The 15,495-nt window shown below is 37.1% G+C and overlaps 2 protein-coding genes across 2 annotated transcripts; both read right to left on the bottom strand.

Moving 5' to 3' along the window:
* Positions 1-174: 174 nt before the first annotated feature.
* Positions 175-1,410, bottom strand: LOC129274690 (cytochrome c-like). Its single transcript, XM_054911452.2, has 2 exons — positions 932-1,410; positions 175-367 (listed from the first exon to the last, which is right to left on the bottom strand). The coding sequence occupies exons 1-2, from the start codon at positions 1,119-1,121 to the stop codon at positions 201-203; spliced, it is 357 nt and encodes a 118-aa protein (XP_054767427.1). The 5' UTR covers positions 1,122-1,410; the 3' UTR covers positions 175-200.
* A 5,954-nt stretch (positions 1,411-7,364) lies between these two features.
* LOC129275217 (cytochrome c-like) lies at positions 7,365-14,958 on the bottom strand. The gene is made up of 3 exons (XM_054912009.2): positions 14,828-14,958; positions 10,761-10,992; positions 7,365-9,528 (listed from the first exon to the last, which is right to left on the bottom strand). The coding sequence occupies exons 2-3, from the start codon at positions 10,951-10,953 to the stop codon at positions 9,362-9,364; spliced, it is 360 nt and encodes a 119-aa protein (XP_054767984.2). The 5' UTR covers positions 10,954-10,992; positions 14,828-14,958; the 3' UTR covers positions 7,365-9,361.
* Positions 14,959-15,495: the final 537 nt, after the last annotated feature.

Raw genomic sequence — 15,495 nt, 5'->3', positions numbered from 1 at the left:
GTTTTACAATGAAAGTTCACACTATACTCATCTAATTGCAAATTTTGGATAAATACAATTGATTATTATTAATAATTCATTATGTCTCAGTGCATTATAAATGAATGAATAATGGAAGATCATAAATATTTTTAATACAACTTATTAATTATGAAACTTGTTATCTACACCATGAATGCCTTTATATAATGAGGTTAAATCTAGTCATCTTTGTGGTAGTTTCCTGTCGTCTTCTCCTTTAAGTAAGCGATGAGGTCTGCTCGTTCCTTGGTTTTCTTGAGGCCAGCGAAGACCATCTTGGTGCCAGGAATATACTTCTTTGGATTCTCAAGGTACACCCATAATGTTTCCAGACTCCAGGTGATACCTATATAAAATGACATTAAAAGTGAATTTCATTGGAATATTGTTAGTACTAAGGTTTGAACAAAGAGGATTTTCTTATGCAGACAGTTAAAGAACCTGGATGTAGTTGAACAGATAATGAAGACATGTGGGTGTTGGGTATTCCATTTCCATGTCAATAATTATGATAATTGATAAAAATGATATCTGATGATGATAATTCCCCCGGCCTAACAAATATTTGGTCCCCTTAGCATCATCTGCCATACTACTAGTATACGGAATAAACCCATTGTTCCCCACCGGGTTCTAGCCCCAATTTGTGATCAACTGATTGTCAAATAATGTTTTTGATCTAACATATTTCAAGTATTTAAAACATTATGTGCATCGCTGTGCATGCAACACTAATCCTGTTGGTCGTTGTCTTTTATTTTTTTTACAAACCAATTTTTTTTGGGGGGAGGGGGTGCCTCTGGATCTGGTAATAGCATACTTAATCATGCATTCATTACATTTAAATTTGTATTATGAGTGAAAAATTGCTGACTTCATTGCCCTGCCTACCCATGGCCATGCAGCTTACCTTTGTTTACATTAGCATCAGTGTACTTGAAGCCAGGAGCCTGTCCAGTTTTCCTGCCCCACATGCCCATCAGGTTAGGTCCCTGCTTGTGCTTGCCACTGTTGTCAATTACATGGCACTGAAGGCATTTGGTCTTGAAGATCTTGGCCCCCTTATCAGGGTCACCCATAACTGGGCTATCCTTTCCCATCTATTGGAATAACAATGAGACACAATTCAATGAAAGTTGTGATGATCAGGAGCATGGAACCACTGAAGTCAGAACCAAGACCAAGGAGAGGGGGGGGGGGGCTTCATACCCCTTTTTTATTATCTCAATCTAAGAATGTGTAGATCTACAGAAATGTGAAAATTACTAGCATATGAAATTTTGAAGGCAATTTATTTAGCACAGGCCACAGCCAACAGTTCAATAACATTATGACGTGTATGCATGTGGCAAACCAGACTGTCTATCTCTAACATAAGCCTAACATTAAGCCCGCTGCCTGGGTTAAAAATAAAAGGTAAGCTGACGTTAGATTACCTGCCCAGGGTGACCATATTTTGGCAGTCAAAATACGGGACACTTTGAGGTCATGCCAATGACCTAATGACCCCCTAAAAATTAAGGGGGCCAGACATTGCATAAGGGGAAAAAATCTCGAAAACGCAAAAACTTTTACATGTACTATCTTTTAAAAAGAAATAGAATTTGATACAATATTCAGAAAATTTATATTTTAAACTTTCCTTTTCTCTCTTTTTTTTCCTTAGTAATGAACATTTTTGGATCCATGGCCCCACCCCCTCCCCACCAGTTGGTCCTGCAGTAAATTATGCTATGCATATTGATTAGAACTTTACCTCCCTGGCCGGGCTGCTGTCACTATTTTCAAATGATACCAAAAAATGACATGAATTAAATTGCCTAAAATTCACTAAAGTCAAGTCTTACACACAGATGTGAACAATAATAATAACATATCACTTATTACCACTTTACGTAATTATTTACAAAGTTCTCTGTATAACAGAAACATAAAATAAACTTAACTTAGATCTATTGTATTTCACACACTGCGTTCATAACTACTGCTTAAGTACTACGAGAGTTTTCTCTACATAGACTATAGGCCCGAGGTTTCACCAACAATTTCAGAAAAATAATGCAAATACTAAAAGATTTCCAAAATAATTTACTGAGTTATTAAAATGCATAAGAATTAAAAATAACATTTTGTTAGGCATAGACCTAGTACTAAACATGTTCAAAATTGTATTGTAAATATTAACTCCACATCTAACTTAGATCTCTATCTTTTGACTTTTATACCCAGTTGTTGTGTGTCCGGAAGATCAATTTTAGAAAGTCATTTGGAAAATTTACAAGCAAAGTTTCATCAATTTTTAGTACAAAATATTAGGAAATATAGAGAACAAAATAGAAGATGATTACAACTATTGAATTCATATTTTTAGTGTAATCCAAAGACAAAAAGAATGCTTCAAAAATATAAAGTGTCCGGACACCCGACCCCCCATCCTACTACTACTAGATTTATTTTAGAGTGGCCTTTAGGCTGACTAGGGCAAAGCCAGATGCAATAGGGTCAACTTTTCTGACTCTTTCTCTCTGTCCCCTTTTCTCTATCCTCACACTCAGTCTCAGTCAGGGAAACCTCTCTGCCTCTGGCTCTGCCAATCCACACACCCATCCCATAATATGCTTGCATCGGGGGAGCGTTTCATGAAAGGACTTGTCGGACGTTTTATCCGACAAGTCCCACTTTATCCGACAGTTACCAAAGTAACAGTGCTTCTTAGCCAATCAGAATCAAGGAAAGATGTCAGATCTGACAACTTGTCGGACGGAAATGTTGATGAAACACTCCCCTGCCCCTGGCCTAGCCTGCCTGCAAGCCCGCGCGCCCCGTGGCTGCCACTAGTGCCAGTCATCATGGGCGCGGCACGACTGGGTCTGGGACTTGGTCATTTCCAAGTTCGTTTGATACTCGTTACTTTGCCTCACTCTCAGAAAGGCGCGTGAAATCCCAAAGCTCCTAAAACAAATATAATGGCCCACTTACTTCTCTCGTTATCCTATAGGTCTCTTGAAAAAAATATGAAAATATACAGCAAAGTTCAACCAAAAAAAGTGCAAACGTCACTTCTCAAAACTCACTCTCAGAAAGGCGCGTGAAATCCCAAAGCTCCTAAAACAAATATAATGGCCCACTTACTTCTCTCGTTATCCTATAGGTCTCTTGAAAAAAATATGAAAATATACAGCAAAGTTCAACCAAAAAAAGTGCAAACGTCACTTCTCAAAACTCAATTCGGTTTATGCAAATTCAAAGCGTGCGCACGTCTCGCGCGCGTCGTCGGTAAATTTGAATATGCGCGCACGTATTACGCATGCGCTTATGATTCTCGAAATATGAATAAGGGTAAAATCCGATGGGACCGAAACCGGGGTGGGGATGTTGGTGATTCGAATTTCAAAGGCGTCTGTCGCTAAGTTGGTTTTATTGGGGAGGGTATGCAGGCAGGGCCGTAGCCAGAAGCATTTTGTTGGGGGGGGGGGTGTACCAGCTAAATTTGCCAACTAAATTTGGCGTGACAGCGCCAACGTGAGCACAGGGGTAGTCTGATGGGGGATGTGCCCCCCCCCCCCTACAATAATCACATGCTAAAAGATTTTGAATTTTTAGAATTGAATTAGTGGCATTTGGTGAATACTTTAAGGTAAATTATACAAAGATATACAAAGATATTTGCACTGTAAAAATAAACATTTTGGATCAAAATAGAAAGGCTAGTGTGCCGTAGTTACTAACTTGCAGTATAATGATATACCTATGCATTAATAATATCAAAATCAAAGATTTGTCAATTTTTAATTGATCTTCTGTGCAAGATGTAACTAAAATTTCAAGAGTGCTACTGCTAACATGTATCTCGATCTTTCAGCCATTAAAAATGTTACAGAAATTATTGAATTAACCTTTATCTTGTATGTTATTGTATATCATATTTAACGTCTTGGGCAACCCCAACCTGCCCCCACTCCCACCCCAAGCACATTCTGACAACATAAATTTTAAAAAAAATCTTCGGCGACAGAATTTAGTAAAAAATAACTTAGAACATTTTGTGTTTTTGCCAACTGCAAACTTGTAGACAAGTCTACAAGTTGTAGACTTCATGAATTTGCCAACTGCAGAGTTACCATTTTTTAAGTCTTGTGTTCTGTTCTTTTCAGATCTGAAACGGGGCAGTACTTGTACCACTGGCGTAAATCCGTGTTGATGGGTGGGGGGGGGATGACTGAAATATTTTGGCATTTTTTTGCAATCATGTTTTTAGATATGCAAGGAATTGTCATTGATATGTCCACAGTGGCGACCGTGGGTTACGGCATGGGGGGGGGGGGCACCAGCAAAATTTTTGAATGACTGAGTGAGTGACCTAATAGAGACATTTTAAGGACAATGTCATTAAACGGATATGTATCTCACTGATCAAATAATGCGAGCGCGAAGCACGAGCTGAATTTTTTTTATATTCACACCTAAAAAGGGACATTATAATCAAATTTGAGTAATCATGATAGGTACCTGTCTCGCTTAACAATGCGAGCGCGAAGCGCGAGCTGAAAACTTAGATAATTCAGACCTGAAGTGGGGCATTCTAAGGTTTCTTTGTAGGAATTAACTAGGACCATACGTATTTCATTAACCAAATGATGCGAGCGCGAAGCGCGAGCTGAAAATTTTTGATATTCAGATCAGAAGAAGGTACATTTCAAGGACTGATTTTAGGAAGTCATGAAGAGCAGACATATATCTCACCAATCCACTAATGCGAACGTAATCACGGACAGGAAATGTTTCATATATACGAAGACCTTAACACGGGGCAATCACTTTTGAGTCATGAAAAAGAAGCATATGTCACTACATAAAACAATGATAACTCAAGTGCTAGGAAATATATTTGGTTTATATTGACTTGAAAACGGGATGTTTTAGTACAACAGGATTATATATCTCGTTAAACAGACAATGCGAGCACCAGGAACAATGAAGACGTAGGCCCTGGGCAAATTATGTTTCATAAAGTTATGATAAAAATGTTTCTTATGTAATGTAACTTAACATAGTTATAATATAATATAACATTCTAATGAATAATATTTTCTTCTTTCCCACTACGTTTCTCTTCCTTTCTCCCTCTTTTCTCCTTTCCCCCTTTCTTCGTTTTTTTTTTGGTCAGCCGATGGGGGGATGTGCCCCCATGTCCCCCGTAGTTACGCCACTGTATGTCCATATGGCAAATACCCCTCCAATATTATTATCTTTTTTACCCCATGATGGTTTAATGGTTTTATTAGAGATTACATTCAACAAATTTTTGACATTCCATCTGAATCCCTTCCCAAAGACCCCAACATTGATGAATTGGAAGAAACGGGGGTTTCTCTTCAATGTTATAAGAAGGACATAAGTATTTAGTTTGGAAATGGTGAACTGGCTCTTTATTTGCATTTTATGATTCAATAATATTATTTTATTTCTTAAGCGGTATTTTTGGAAGAATTTTCACCAATAAAACAATTATCTCTTGTGATTTTTTTTTCATTTCTTTCGTAAAAAGTGGGGGGGGGGATGTTTGTACAGGCCACCCCCCCCCCCTCCTCGAAAAGTGGGGGGATATATCCCCCCCATCCCCCCCCCCCCCGGGATTTACGCCAGTGACTTGTACATCACTTTGCTGACTGGTAGAGCGTATAGTATTCTGCACTTTAATAGGCCCACTGTATAATTTGCCAACTATACTTTGGCTTTGATTATTATTCAACTTAAACCTTGAAAATTCATCCCACCCCATATTTCTTTACCTATAGTCTTGCCTCTAATTTTACATAACTAATGTGTTTGTTTAATCGTTAATAATTGTGGTATAATTTGCAAACTCACAAGCTTGTTTATATTGGGGGAGGACTGGGGGCTTACTTTGTGTGTTATTATAGCTCCATCTGATTTGTCCTTTGTATTTTGCTGACTAGTAGGGCTCTAAGCCTGGCTACATGGACTTGCCAACTGGTTGTCTTTACTCTATAAGTCGTAACCTTCTTCGAAGTTAGTACCCCTATTTTTCTTTCCTTTTTTTCTTCTTTCTTTCTCTCCCCTCTCTCCTTCTTTCGTTTTTCTCTTCCTTTCTTTCCCTCTTTCTTTTTCTCCCCTAACCTCCATTTTGCCAACTGGTACATGATTTTGCCGACTGCCATGAATGTTGGGGGGGGGTGTCACACCCCCCCACACCCCCCCCCCTCTAGCTACGGCCCTGGACTGTCACTGTGGGTGTGCATGTGACGCTCTTGGAAATAATGCAAACATTCGAGATCATTAGATGGTTCAAAGTTGCGTGGGAAAAAACCCAGGCATGTGCCCGACGCATGTTTTCACGATTTCATTATTAAATTGCATTATTGACAACGCATTTATCACACTGACTTTGTGTTAACTGTTGTTGCATCAATGAGGTTTTGGAATTTGATTTGATTCATAAAAAAGGGGGGCATTACAGGGATCAGGGGCGATACCCACCCCCCCCCCCCCCATGATTCTTTTTTCAAGTAGAGAAAAAAAGGGGGAAGAACCATATAAATAGAAGAGAGAAGAAAGAAGTTCATCAAATAAATATGTATCACCTTATAATCAAACTGGTCGGAAATAGGTGTTGCACCCCCCCCCCCCATACCCTTGCAGAACCCCAGAACTCATCAAGTGCAATGTCTCCCGATATGTAGGCATATCATACACCTATACACATGAAACTCCCCTTAGTTCTCTCACTAATGAAAAGTAGGATTCCGAATTAAACCCACATTTGGAGACCAGGGAGCTGTTTCATAAAGCTGTTCGTAAGAGCGACTTTAAGAATGACTGGTGATCCTTTCTTATGTGCTAAACCATTTCCAATGTATATACCATTAACCACAAGAAAGAATCACCAGTCGTTCTTAAAGTCGCTCATAACTTACAAACAACTTTATGAAACAACCACCAGATCATCATCTTGGTTACAATACAATCTCTCTCCCTCCCTTCCTCTTACACACATCCAAAATTTTACTCTCAGTTATGGGGGGGGGGGTGAGGTGTCACAGCAAGACCTACAGTTTACCCAATGTGAGACTTAGCAGGCAAAATAAGCACTCTGATTTCTGCAATCTCTCGACATTGGGTTAGTTTTGGTGGAGAACCATACTTTGTCCTTATATGGGAGCATTTCATGAAGAGTTTTGTCTGTGATCTTCACCCACTCACATGCTATCAGCCAATCAGTGACATGGATTTTCAAATCTCTAGGTGAAAATCAATGACGTAACTTTGTGAAACACTCCCTGTTCACTGACACGTAACAAAGCAAACACAACATTATCTGATTAAGGATTCAACACCATTTTTTTTCCTTTCGATATCTCACCTTCAATTTCAGACACATGATAAAAAGTGATGCAATAAAACTTGTCTATCTACACATGTACACCTTCAAAACCCACAAAACATGACACTGGTATACAATATGAAGGACAAATACCTGAAAACATATAAGCACATCAAAAAAACTTAATAAGTGAAAATATTTTCACCCTCAAGATTAAAACTGCAAATGATAAAACATTGAACCCATAGATATAGGTTACTTTATATCTTGCAAAATTGTACGACAATTTGGAGAAATGTATCGTCTTAATCAATTTTCATTAATCACAAAAAGCAATGTTTTCATGTGAATTTCACTCCTGTTTAATCATTTGATATTAACTTCCATCTTTTTTACATGGGAGGGAATCCCCTAATACTGCTAATAACAATTAAAAAATACAGACCAATTGAATCCTATAAGTAACTTCATATTGTAGGAAATTGATTGCATATGAGAGAAAATTGATTTTCAACAGTTTGTGGATTTCTCCCCGATGTAAAACATGCAGCATACTTCATAAATTCATTACGGCCAAAAACAAACCCGTTAGATAATTCTCACTCTCCTCTTCTTTTACTTTTTTTCTCTCTTTTTTTTTTGGGGGGAGGGGGTAAAGTCTAAATATTCTGTAGTCGCTCAATAGCATGAATGTTGGACTGGTGTTGGTGTTAGGCAGCACCAGCCCAACACCAATACCGGAAACTTCCCATAATAAATGCAATAAACCCAGTGATTTGGCTCAAGTTCAATTTGAATACCATATTACAGACTAGGCTATCACAAGCAAATAAAAAAATTATCTATGAATAAGAATCGCAAGTGCTGGTAATGAACTCATGAGTGGTGCAAAACTAAAACCAGCCATATCGACCTTATCTTATTCTGAACCAAGCCTGTAACAACTAAATCAGAACCAAACGCCAAACTTTGATATGGCCTGATACTAGGTATATTTGTATAGAGAAAGGGGGACCTCTTTCAAATAAGCATTAACAGCTTAGGTTCAATTCATCCAAAGGACAAATATCTCATTGAATGCATAAACATTTCTTAACAGTATTGACCATTTCAACATACATGTGCACTGCAATTTGTACATTAATATCCTGGGTTTAAATTAAACATCACTAGACTTTCCTTTCTATAAATGAGGTCTGTTCATGTATTTACTTCATGATCATAATTAGGCAAGTTATATCGGTAGACCTTTTTACTGATGCAATTCATCAAAACAAATGGAACAAAAAATATAACTACCGTTATGGTTAAATAAGAGAAACGTTCTTTCGATTCAATTAGTTATTGCTATTCTACATATAGGGATGAACACGGAGTATATCCTCCATTTAGACAAAATTTCACACACAAAGCACAATTTACATGTATGCATAAGCTTTGAATCAAAATACATGTTAGATACAATTTTTGTGCCCATGAATATAAAAACTTAATATATTAGTGCTCTATATCAAATACACCAATGTGAGAGAATGGCAAAGTGAGATATCATTATATGTCATGGGGGAGAAATTATGAAGATAACCTACAATAAATATGACTATTGGTTTTCCATTCTAAATTTCTAATTGAAATTCAATATTCACGATAAATTTTCTATGAATTCTTTCAACATACTCCACAACAATGAGCATTGCTGAGAAGTGATTGCTCTATCATACTACAGAGGCATTCGTTAGCCATTACTCATTACGAATGTAAGTAGGTATTCAAGTCGACTGAAATAAAATTCAGAAAATGGAATTTTCCATTTCCTGAGTATATATGGTTCAATTGGAAGAAAATGGGATTCTTCCATCAATATAAAACAGTGTTGACCATATTTAAAGTTTTTTTTTTTTTTTTTTTAATTTTTATCTTTTTGTTTTTTCATATATTATCAATACAGTATTTGCGGAAATGCTTTAGGTCTCGTTGCACCTAGCTAATGTGTCATTAATCGTCTTTGTGGTAGTTTCCCGTCGTCTTCTCCTTTAAGTAAGAGATAAGGTCGGCTCGTTCCTTGGTTTTCTTGAGGCCAGCGAAGACCATCTTGGTGCCAGGGATGTATGCCTTAGGGTTCTCAAGGTAGATCCATAACGTGTCAAGACCCCACGTGATGCCTTGGAAAAAAAGAGAGAAATACAATTGTTAAAACAATTAAAACTGCTTTATTAAGTCAAATACTCGGCTTAGTTAAATAACTTTTTGAAGATCAGATTATGCAAACCATACATGTACTTACCTCTTTTGCCTAATGCTCTGGACTAAAAAAAAAAAAAAAAAAAAAACTTTGGCGAATATATGTATGGATTACATATAGGTTTGACTCGTGGAAGTTTAACTGTGACTGTCTATTGATGAAAATAAAATGGAAATTGTGGCAGAAATAATGGCAATCCATGGATCTTAATTTGAGCAAGAAATTGACTAGAGCATGTGTATAATGTGTCTGGGATAGTGTACCAGTCAAAACTCTACATGCAAACACACACAAAATTCCTAGTGGAGGAGTCCGTGATGGGGGATAATCTACCCCCACAGCTTTCTATTAAAATAGCCTTACATCGCAAGACTCTAAAGAATAAAGCACTTTCATCTTGTGTACTTCTTGTAATACATTTATATCACTTAATTCTTGTTTTGAATAATTTGCAACAACTGTTCAAACATCAAAATCCATCATTCCATGGGAAATTCACAATCTATTCACCATGAAATATGACAGCAGAGGGGTTGGGTTTTTTCAATCCAAAAATCCAATCAACAGGGGGGGGGGGTGTTTCATAAAGCTGTTCGGAAATTAAGAATGACTAGTGAACCTTTGTTACACGCTAAATAATCACAAATGAACATTGAATGTTGAATATCATTTATCACATGAAACGATATCACTCTTAATTTACAAACAGCTTAATGAAACACCCATCAGAGACCTTAGTTTTCTGTGTTCTCAAATGCCAATGGATAAATTCCATGTTCTTTGGTAGATGGTGACATGTACAAATGATAAAATCAATTGTATACATAAATAGTAAAATATTAGAACACGATTTCCAAGCAGATATACATGTAGATTGGCCCTGTTTGCAAATACTAAACACTGTGACTGTTAACAGTTTTGATGGGAAGATATATTTTCACTAATGCAGTTTTGTTTCATTGGATTTGCTATGATTTCATGATACACAATTCATTTGTCAAAATTAAAAGTTTGGGGCCTGAAAACTTGTGTTTTCTATGAAATTCTGTGAATTCCGTGTTCTCCCCAAATCCCAATTTTTTTCCATTATATCTGTAGTGTGGAAAACTGGGACTTTGCTGGAAAAAAAAAACCCACAGAAAATGCACTCACCTTTGTTCTTGTTGGCATCTGTGTACTTGAATCCTTCAACTGATCCAGTTTTCCTGCCCCAAAGCCCCATCAGGTTGGGTCCTTGCTTGTGCTTCCCACTGTTATCAATGATATGACATTGGGTGCATTTGACCTTGAAGATCTTGGCGCCCTTGTCGGGATCTCCAAGAGTTGGGCCGCTATCCTTTCCCATGGTGAATTAGATGTGATCGGTGGTGATGAAATTGAAAATCTAGATGGAGGAGGAATAAAAAAAGAAGACACATTGGTTGATAAAAACTAAATATAATAGCAAGTAAACCATGATTAAATGGACAACAAGAAGTCCACTTTTGAAGTTCAACAAATTTAGCTTTCCTGAGATTCTTCTAAGATTGTTTATCATTACCTACATGTACTCCTACATGTAGGAGTGAATTCACAAAGGTGGTTTTATAACCCTCATTGTGTATATTGAAAAGCATGTAATTATGAATACACCCTTTTATCCAGCAAGTTGAAATTGCCATACTTGTTAGTGTTACCGAGGTTAGCTAACTGTTAACATAAACAGTGTATTGTCATGATTACCTCCAATGATTGGCAAGAAAATTGGCTGAACCAAGCAATTGTGATCAGATGAATTCCATCATTTCAGTATTAAAAAATAAATGACATAAAATACATGAAACCTTGCATTCAATTAAATTTCATGAAGTTGTTAATTTTCTATAAAATACAGGCTTTGACAGATATAGGCAAGTAGGCCTACAACATAAAGGCTAATTAGATATTTGTGTACAGTACTATAGTAACTAAATATAGATTGTGGCATTGTGCACTAATTCTGAAAGTGATAGTGTGTACAAGTATGACTGAAATGACCTTTTGGTGAACTTTATGCTTGCATACTGAGTCATACACCAGCACAACTGCATGTCATATCTATTTCACTACATCTTGGCTGTCAACACAGTTTACATGTATATACATGTAAACTGTCCGAAAGAGCTACATGTACAGTTCAGTAGAACGTCATGTATCACTCAACAGATTCAATATTAGAAGTATGCTTCTTTTTAGTCCAATGATTCTGGCCCAATTAAAATAAGAGGTTTAAAAGCTTTTTTTTGGGGGGGGGAGAACCCCCTCCTAGACCCCTTTTTCTTAGCTTACTATAAAATAAGCGCAAATTTGGAAACCCTAGTATATAGCCCATGCACGTGATTGTGTGCACCTAAAGAAAGTACATGTGTGTACGCCCTAATTAGGATTAAATTCAGTGGAAATACATGGTGCATGCTCAAAAAGATGAATCAATCAAGTAGCTGAGGGTACCATTGATTTTAAAACAGTTGGGTCAGCAAACAATTCTATTAAGCATTCAACTCAACATTGTTACAAAACATACAGTCCCTTTACTTCAACTGGTATACACATACAGTGGCGGAAAAAAATTAAAAAAACATGACACACAGGAAAGGATATTCTCAATCTATCATGGCCTATTTCTTTCCTGTTTCCATGAGCTACTTCTGCTAAAACAGCTTCACATGGTCACATGACCTCCCATTCATAAGATGCTTGTTACATCAATCAATGAGATCCAAGGATGCAGCCAATGAGCACTGACAATAGAACTGCCTGGCTTGAATAGGACCTGAAGTTGCCTTGATGTGAACAATGCCACACTTACATTGAAGGCCACATGAGAACATGTACATGTAATGCCCAAGGCCCTGTAGGGTCTATACTATGTTATTGTGACCAGTACTAAGGATGGTCATAATCATTGTTGATAACCATGAACCATGAAGTTTTCCTCAGTATGCTAAACCCATGTTTAACACACCTCCCACGTTATATTTCTGGTTCTCTCTATATCCCCTCCCCTCCTTCTGCCCCCCCCCTCCTCAGACCATCTTTATGCCAGAACATTTACTTTAATAATACAAAACAAAAATACTGCTCATTATCCACTCAGGAATCAAAGTAGGGTGGGGTGGGGCACTTTGTGGCAATACTGTACGTGTACCACATGAAAACTGGACAGCAATGATTGCGTATAAAGTTCCAGTCCCTCCCCATCTAAACTGCCGTATATTGCCATTGTATTGGCCAGCAAAAATTCATCCCAATTTGCACCCAGCTAAAAAAAAGTAGCAATCAAAGACCTACTGTAACTTGATTTTCAAAAAATTTAATTGACAGGGGTTTTTAATGTTAACTTGACATCAGTCACCAGATTTTTTTTATTAGGCTTTCCTATCAGCAATAAAAAAAAAGTGAAACAAAACCTGGTAAGTTTTGGAACTGATCACCCCCATTATGTCACTTTACAACCAGGGCCGCGTTTATGCGACCTCAAGCCAGAATCATGAACAAACATGAATCAAAATACCCCGGTACCACAGATTCAGGGTTTAGACGACCTTCATTCTAACGCTGTTCCTCTTCAGATTTGGGCCGATCCAGTGCGCATCACAGCGCGCAGTTTGACCCGGGAAGTATAGGTCAACTTTTTTGGGCTTCTTTTAACGGCTGCATGTTTTTGCATGCTGTTCGTACAGCGTAGCTCGATCGCATAGTCGTTTGTGCAAGGTTTGCTCTGCTCTCGAAAAATAAATCTTTAGCTTCCAGATTTTGGTCTATTCTTATACCTCATTGTGTTTCTGTTTACTTGTAATTTCATCTTGTCGGTTTATCAAAAATGGTGGAAGTGAATTTCTGTTATGTACATGCATACTGAGCACAGTGCGTGCCTTTGATGCTGTCGTAGAATCATGATTATGTCTAGAATCTATTTGAGCTTTTTTGTCCGTGATTCTACAAACATCTTTCCAATCTCCCCTTTTTCCACATTTCATGTTTGAAAGACGTTTATTTTCACTTTTGACTAAACGCGACCGTGACTGATTCTGCAAAATCATGATTTGAATCATGATTCTACTACAGGGTAAAAAGTGTCGCATAATAGGCCATATAACTGTATAGGCCTAATTATAAATGCACGGTATGCACCCTTGTCCTGACCTTGATCCGATTCCAAGTCAGCAGCATAATAAGTTCTTGCACCTTTTTTAATATTTCTTATTTAATATTAGGTTTTACTTTTAAGGGTCTAATGATTCTCTTCATGTTATTTCTTTCTTTCCTCCCTTTCCTTTCTGCTTTCATTTTCGTTCCTTTCTGTTCTTTTCTCTCCTTTTCCCTTTCATAAATTCTCATTCCTTTCTTCACTTGTTTGCTTTAACTTATCCTGTTTTTCTTTTCCCTAGAGCCACCCTAGGCTAATTATTTGGGGTAATTTGGCCACAGATAATATATAGCTGACATCCTGGACATGGCTGAAGAGTGAAGGCGCATGCATGCCCATGCATGCAGGCAGCGACGCGACTGCCAGTACAGTACAGCAGTATAGTGAGTGATTGTATTACCGACCGGCCTTGTATTACCGAACGCGCACATCGTACGCATCAGAAAATAAATTCATACGCTCAAAATTTTGCAACATCCTTCCAAAGAGAACTTGAATAGATATTGATGAAAAATTGTCAAAAACACATTTTCAAAGTCTTAATATTCTAACTATAATAAAATATGGTCAAAATAGCTCATAAGTGTTTTTGTTGTTTTGTCAACTTTTCTCATAGAAAACACACGTTCGGTAATACGATACCTTTTTAACTACTGACCAAAATATTTCACGTGCGAAGAGGGGTCCGATTAGAAGCTAATATCGTAAAAAGGAAAAACGATTTTGGCAAAATTTTCACATATTTATATTTTGTAGGTAATTGTGTATTTATGTTAAAAGTTTGGTGAATTTTATGAGAATAACGTGTTTTATATGATTGAATTTATGAAAAGTGTTCGGTAATACGATCCACTACCATACCGGTACAGCCACTCGCGCCGCGCAGACATTTCTCTCACTCAGTCACACTCGGTAAAATTCCATGAAATTTTTGCACAATACGTCCACATCAACAAATCAATACACCCATTGACATCCCTCCATCCATATGATTAGAACCAAGATAGTAATTTAAGTTTAAATAAATAAAGTATTTAATGAAATCACTTACTAAAATTCGGTTAAAACCGGCGTTGGTCGTTGATTTCAGTATGGTTTTGCACGTAATTTTCTATGACGTGACCCCGCCGACTTGTACAACTAGCTACACATGTTACATGAAATTCTCGTTCCGGTTGCACAAGATAGGGAAATTGTGCGCATGCGCAACGACCTTACTAGTGTCAATTCAAGACATTTTCCAATAGTATAAGAATACTCTTACCTAATTTTACTTTTAATATTATATTATTTCCCAAATCAATTGTATTTGAATTAACCTCGATTTTATTTGTTATCATAATATTGATTATTAAATCATATACTAATATACAATCATTATTTCTGTAATTATTTTTTTTTTCGAATAACAAGCCGTGCTTGCAAAAAGATTAGCGAAAGGTTACCCGACGTAGATGATGCGTCAGAGGTCATTGCCCATATTTGGAAAACGCCGGTAATACGGAGATTTGATTGGCTGATTGACGCAAAAGATTAGAGAAAATTATATAAAACTTTGTTCCCGTCCACCTCGTTGTGAATGGCCAGACATGGGCATCAATCCAAGAAAGGGGGGGGGGGGGTTAAACTAAAAAATTATTTATAACAAATATACCGGTAAGTAAACAAACGAATAAAATCATTTAATGAACGAATTAATTACTAGTAATCAATTAATTT

This window comes from Lytechinus pictus, chromosome 13 (assembly GCF_037042905.1).
Source record: "Lytechinus pictus isolate F3 Inbred chromosome 13, Lp3.0, whole genome shotgun sequence".
Classification (NCBI taxonomy): domain Eukaryota; kingdom Metazoa; phylum Echinodermata; class Echinoidea; order Temnopleuroida; family Toxopneustidae; genus Lytechinus; species Lytechinus pictus.
The sequence above is the reverse complement of the archived record's forward strand: the minus strand, read 5'-3'. Positions and strand labels throughout refer to the sequence as shown.

Excerpts from the sequence above, each read along its gene's own strand:
- LOC129275217 (XM_054912009.2), bottom strand. The coding sequence starts at position 10,953 with ATGGGAAAGGATAGCGGCCCAACTCTTGGAGATCCCGACAAGGGCGCC. Across the intron at positions 9,529-10,760 it reads AGATGCCAACAAGAACAAAG|GCATCACGTGGGGTCTTGAC; the intron begins GTGAGTGCATTT and ends TTTTTTTCCAAG.
- LOC129274690 (XM_054911452.2), bottom strand. The coding sequence starts at position 1,121 with ATGGGAAAGGATAGCCCAGTTATGGGTGACCCTGATAAGGGGGCCAAG. Across the intron at positions 368-931 it reads TGATGCTAATGTAAACAAAG|GTATCACCTGGAGTCTGGAA; the intron begins GTAAGCTGCATG and ends CATTTTATATAG.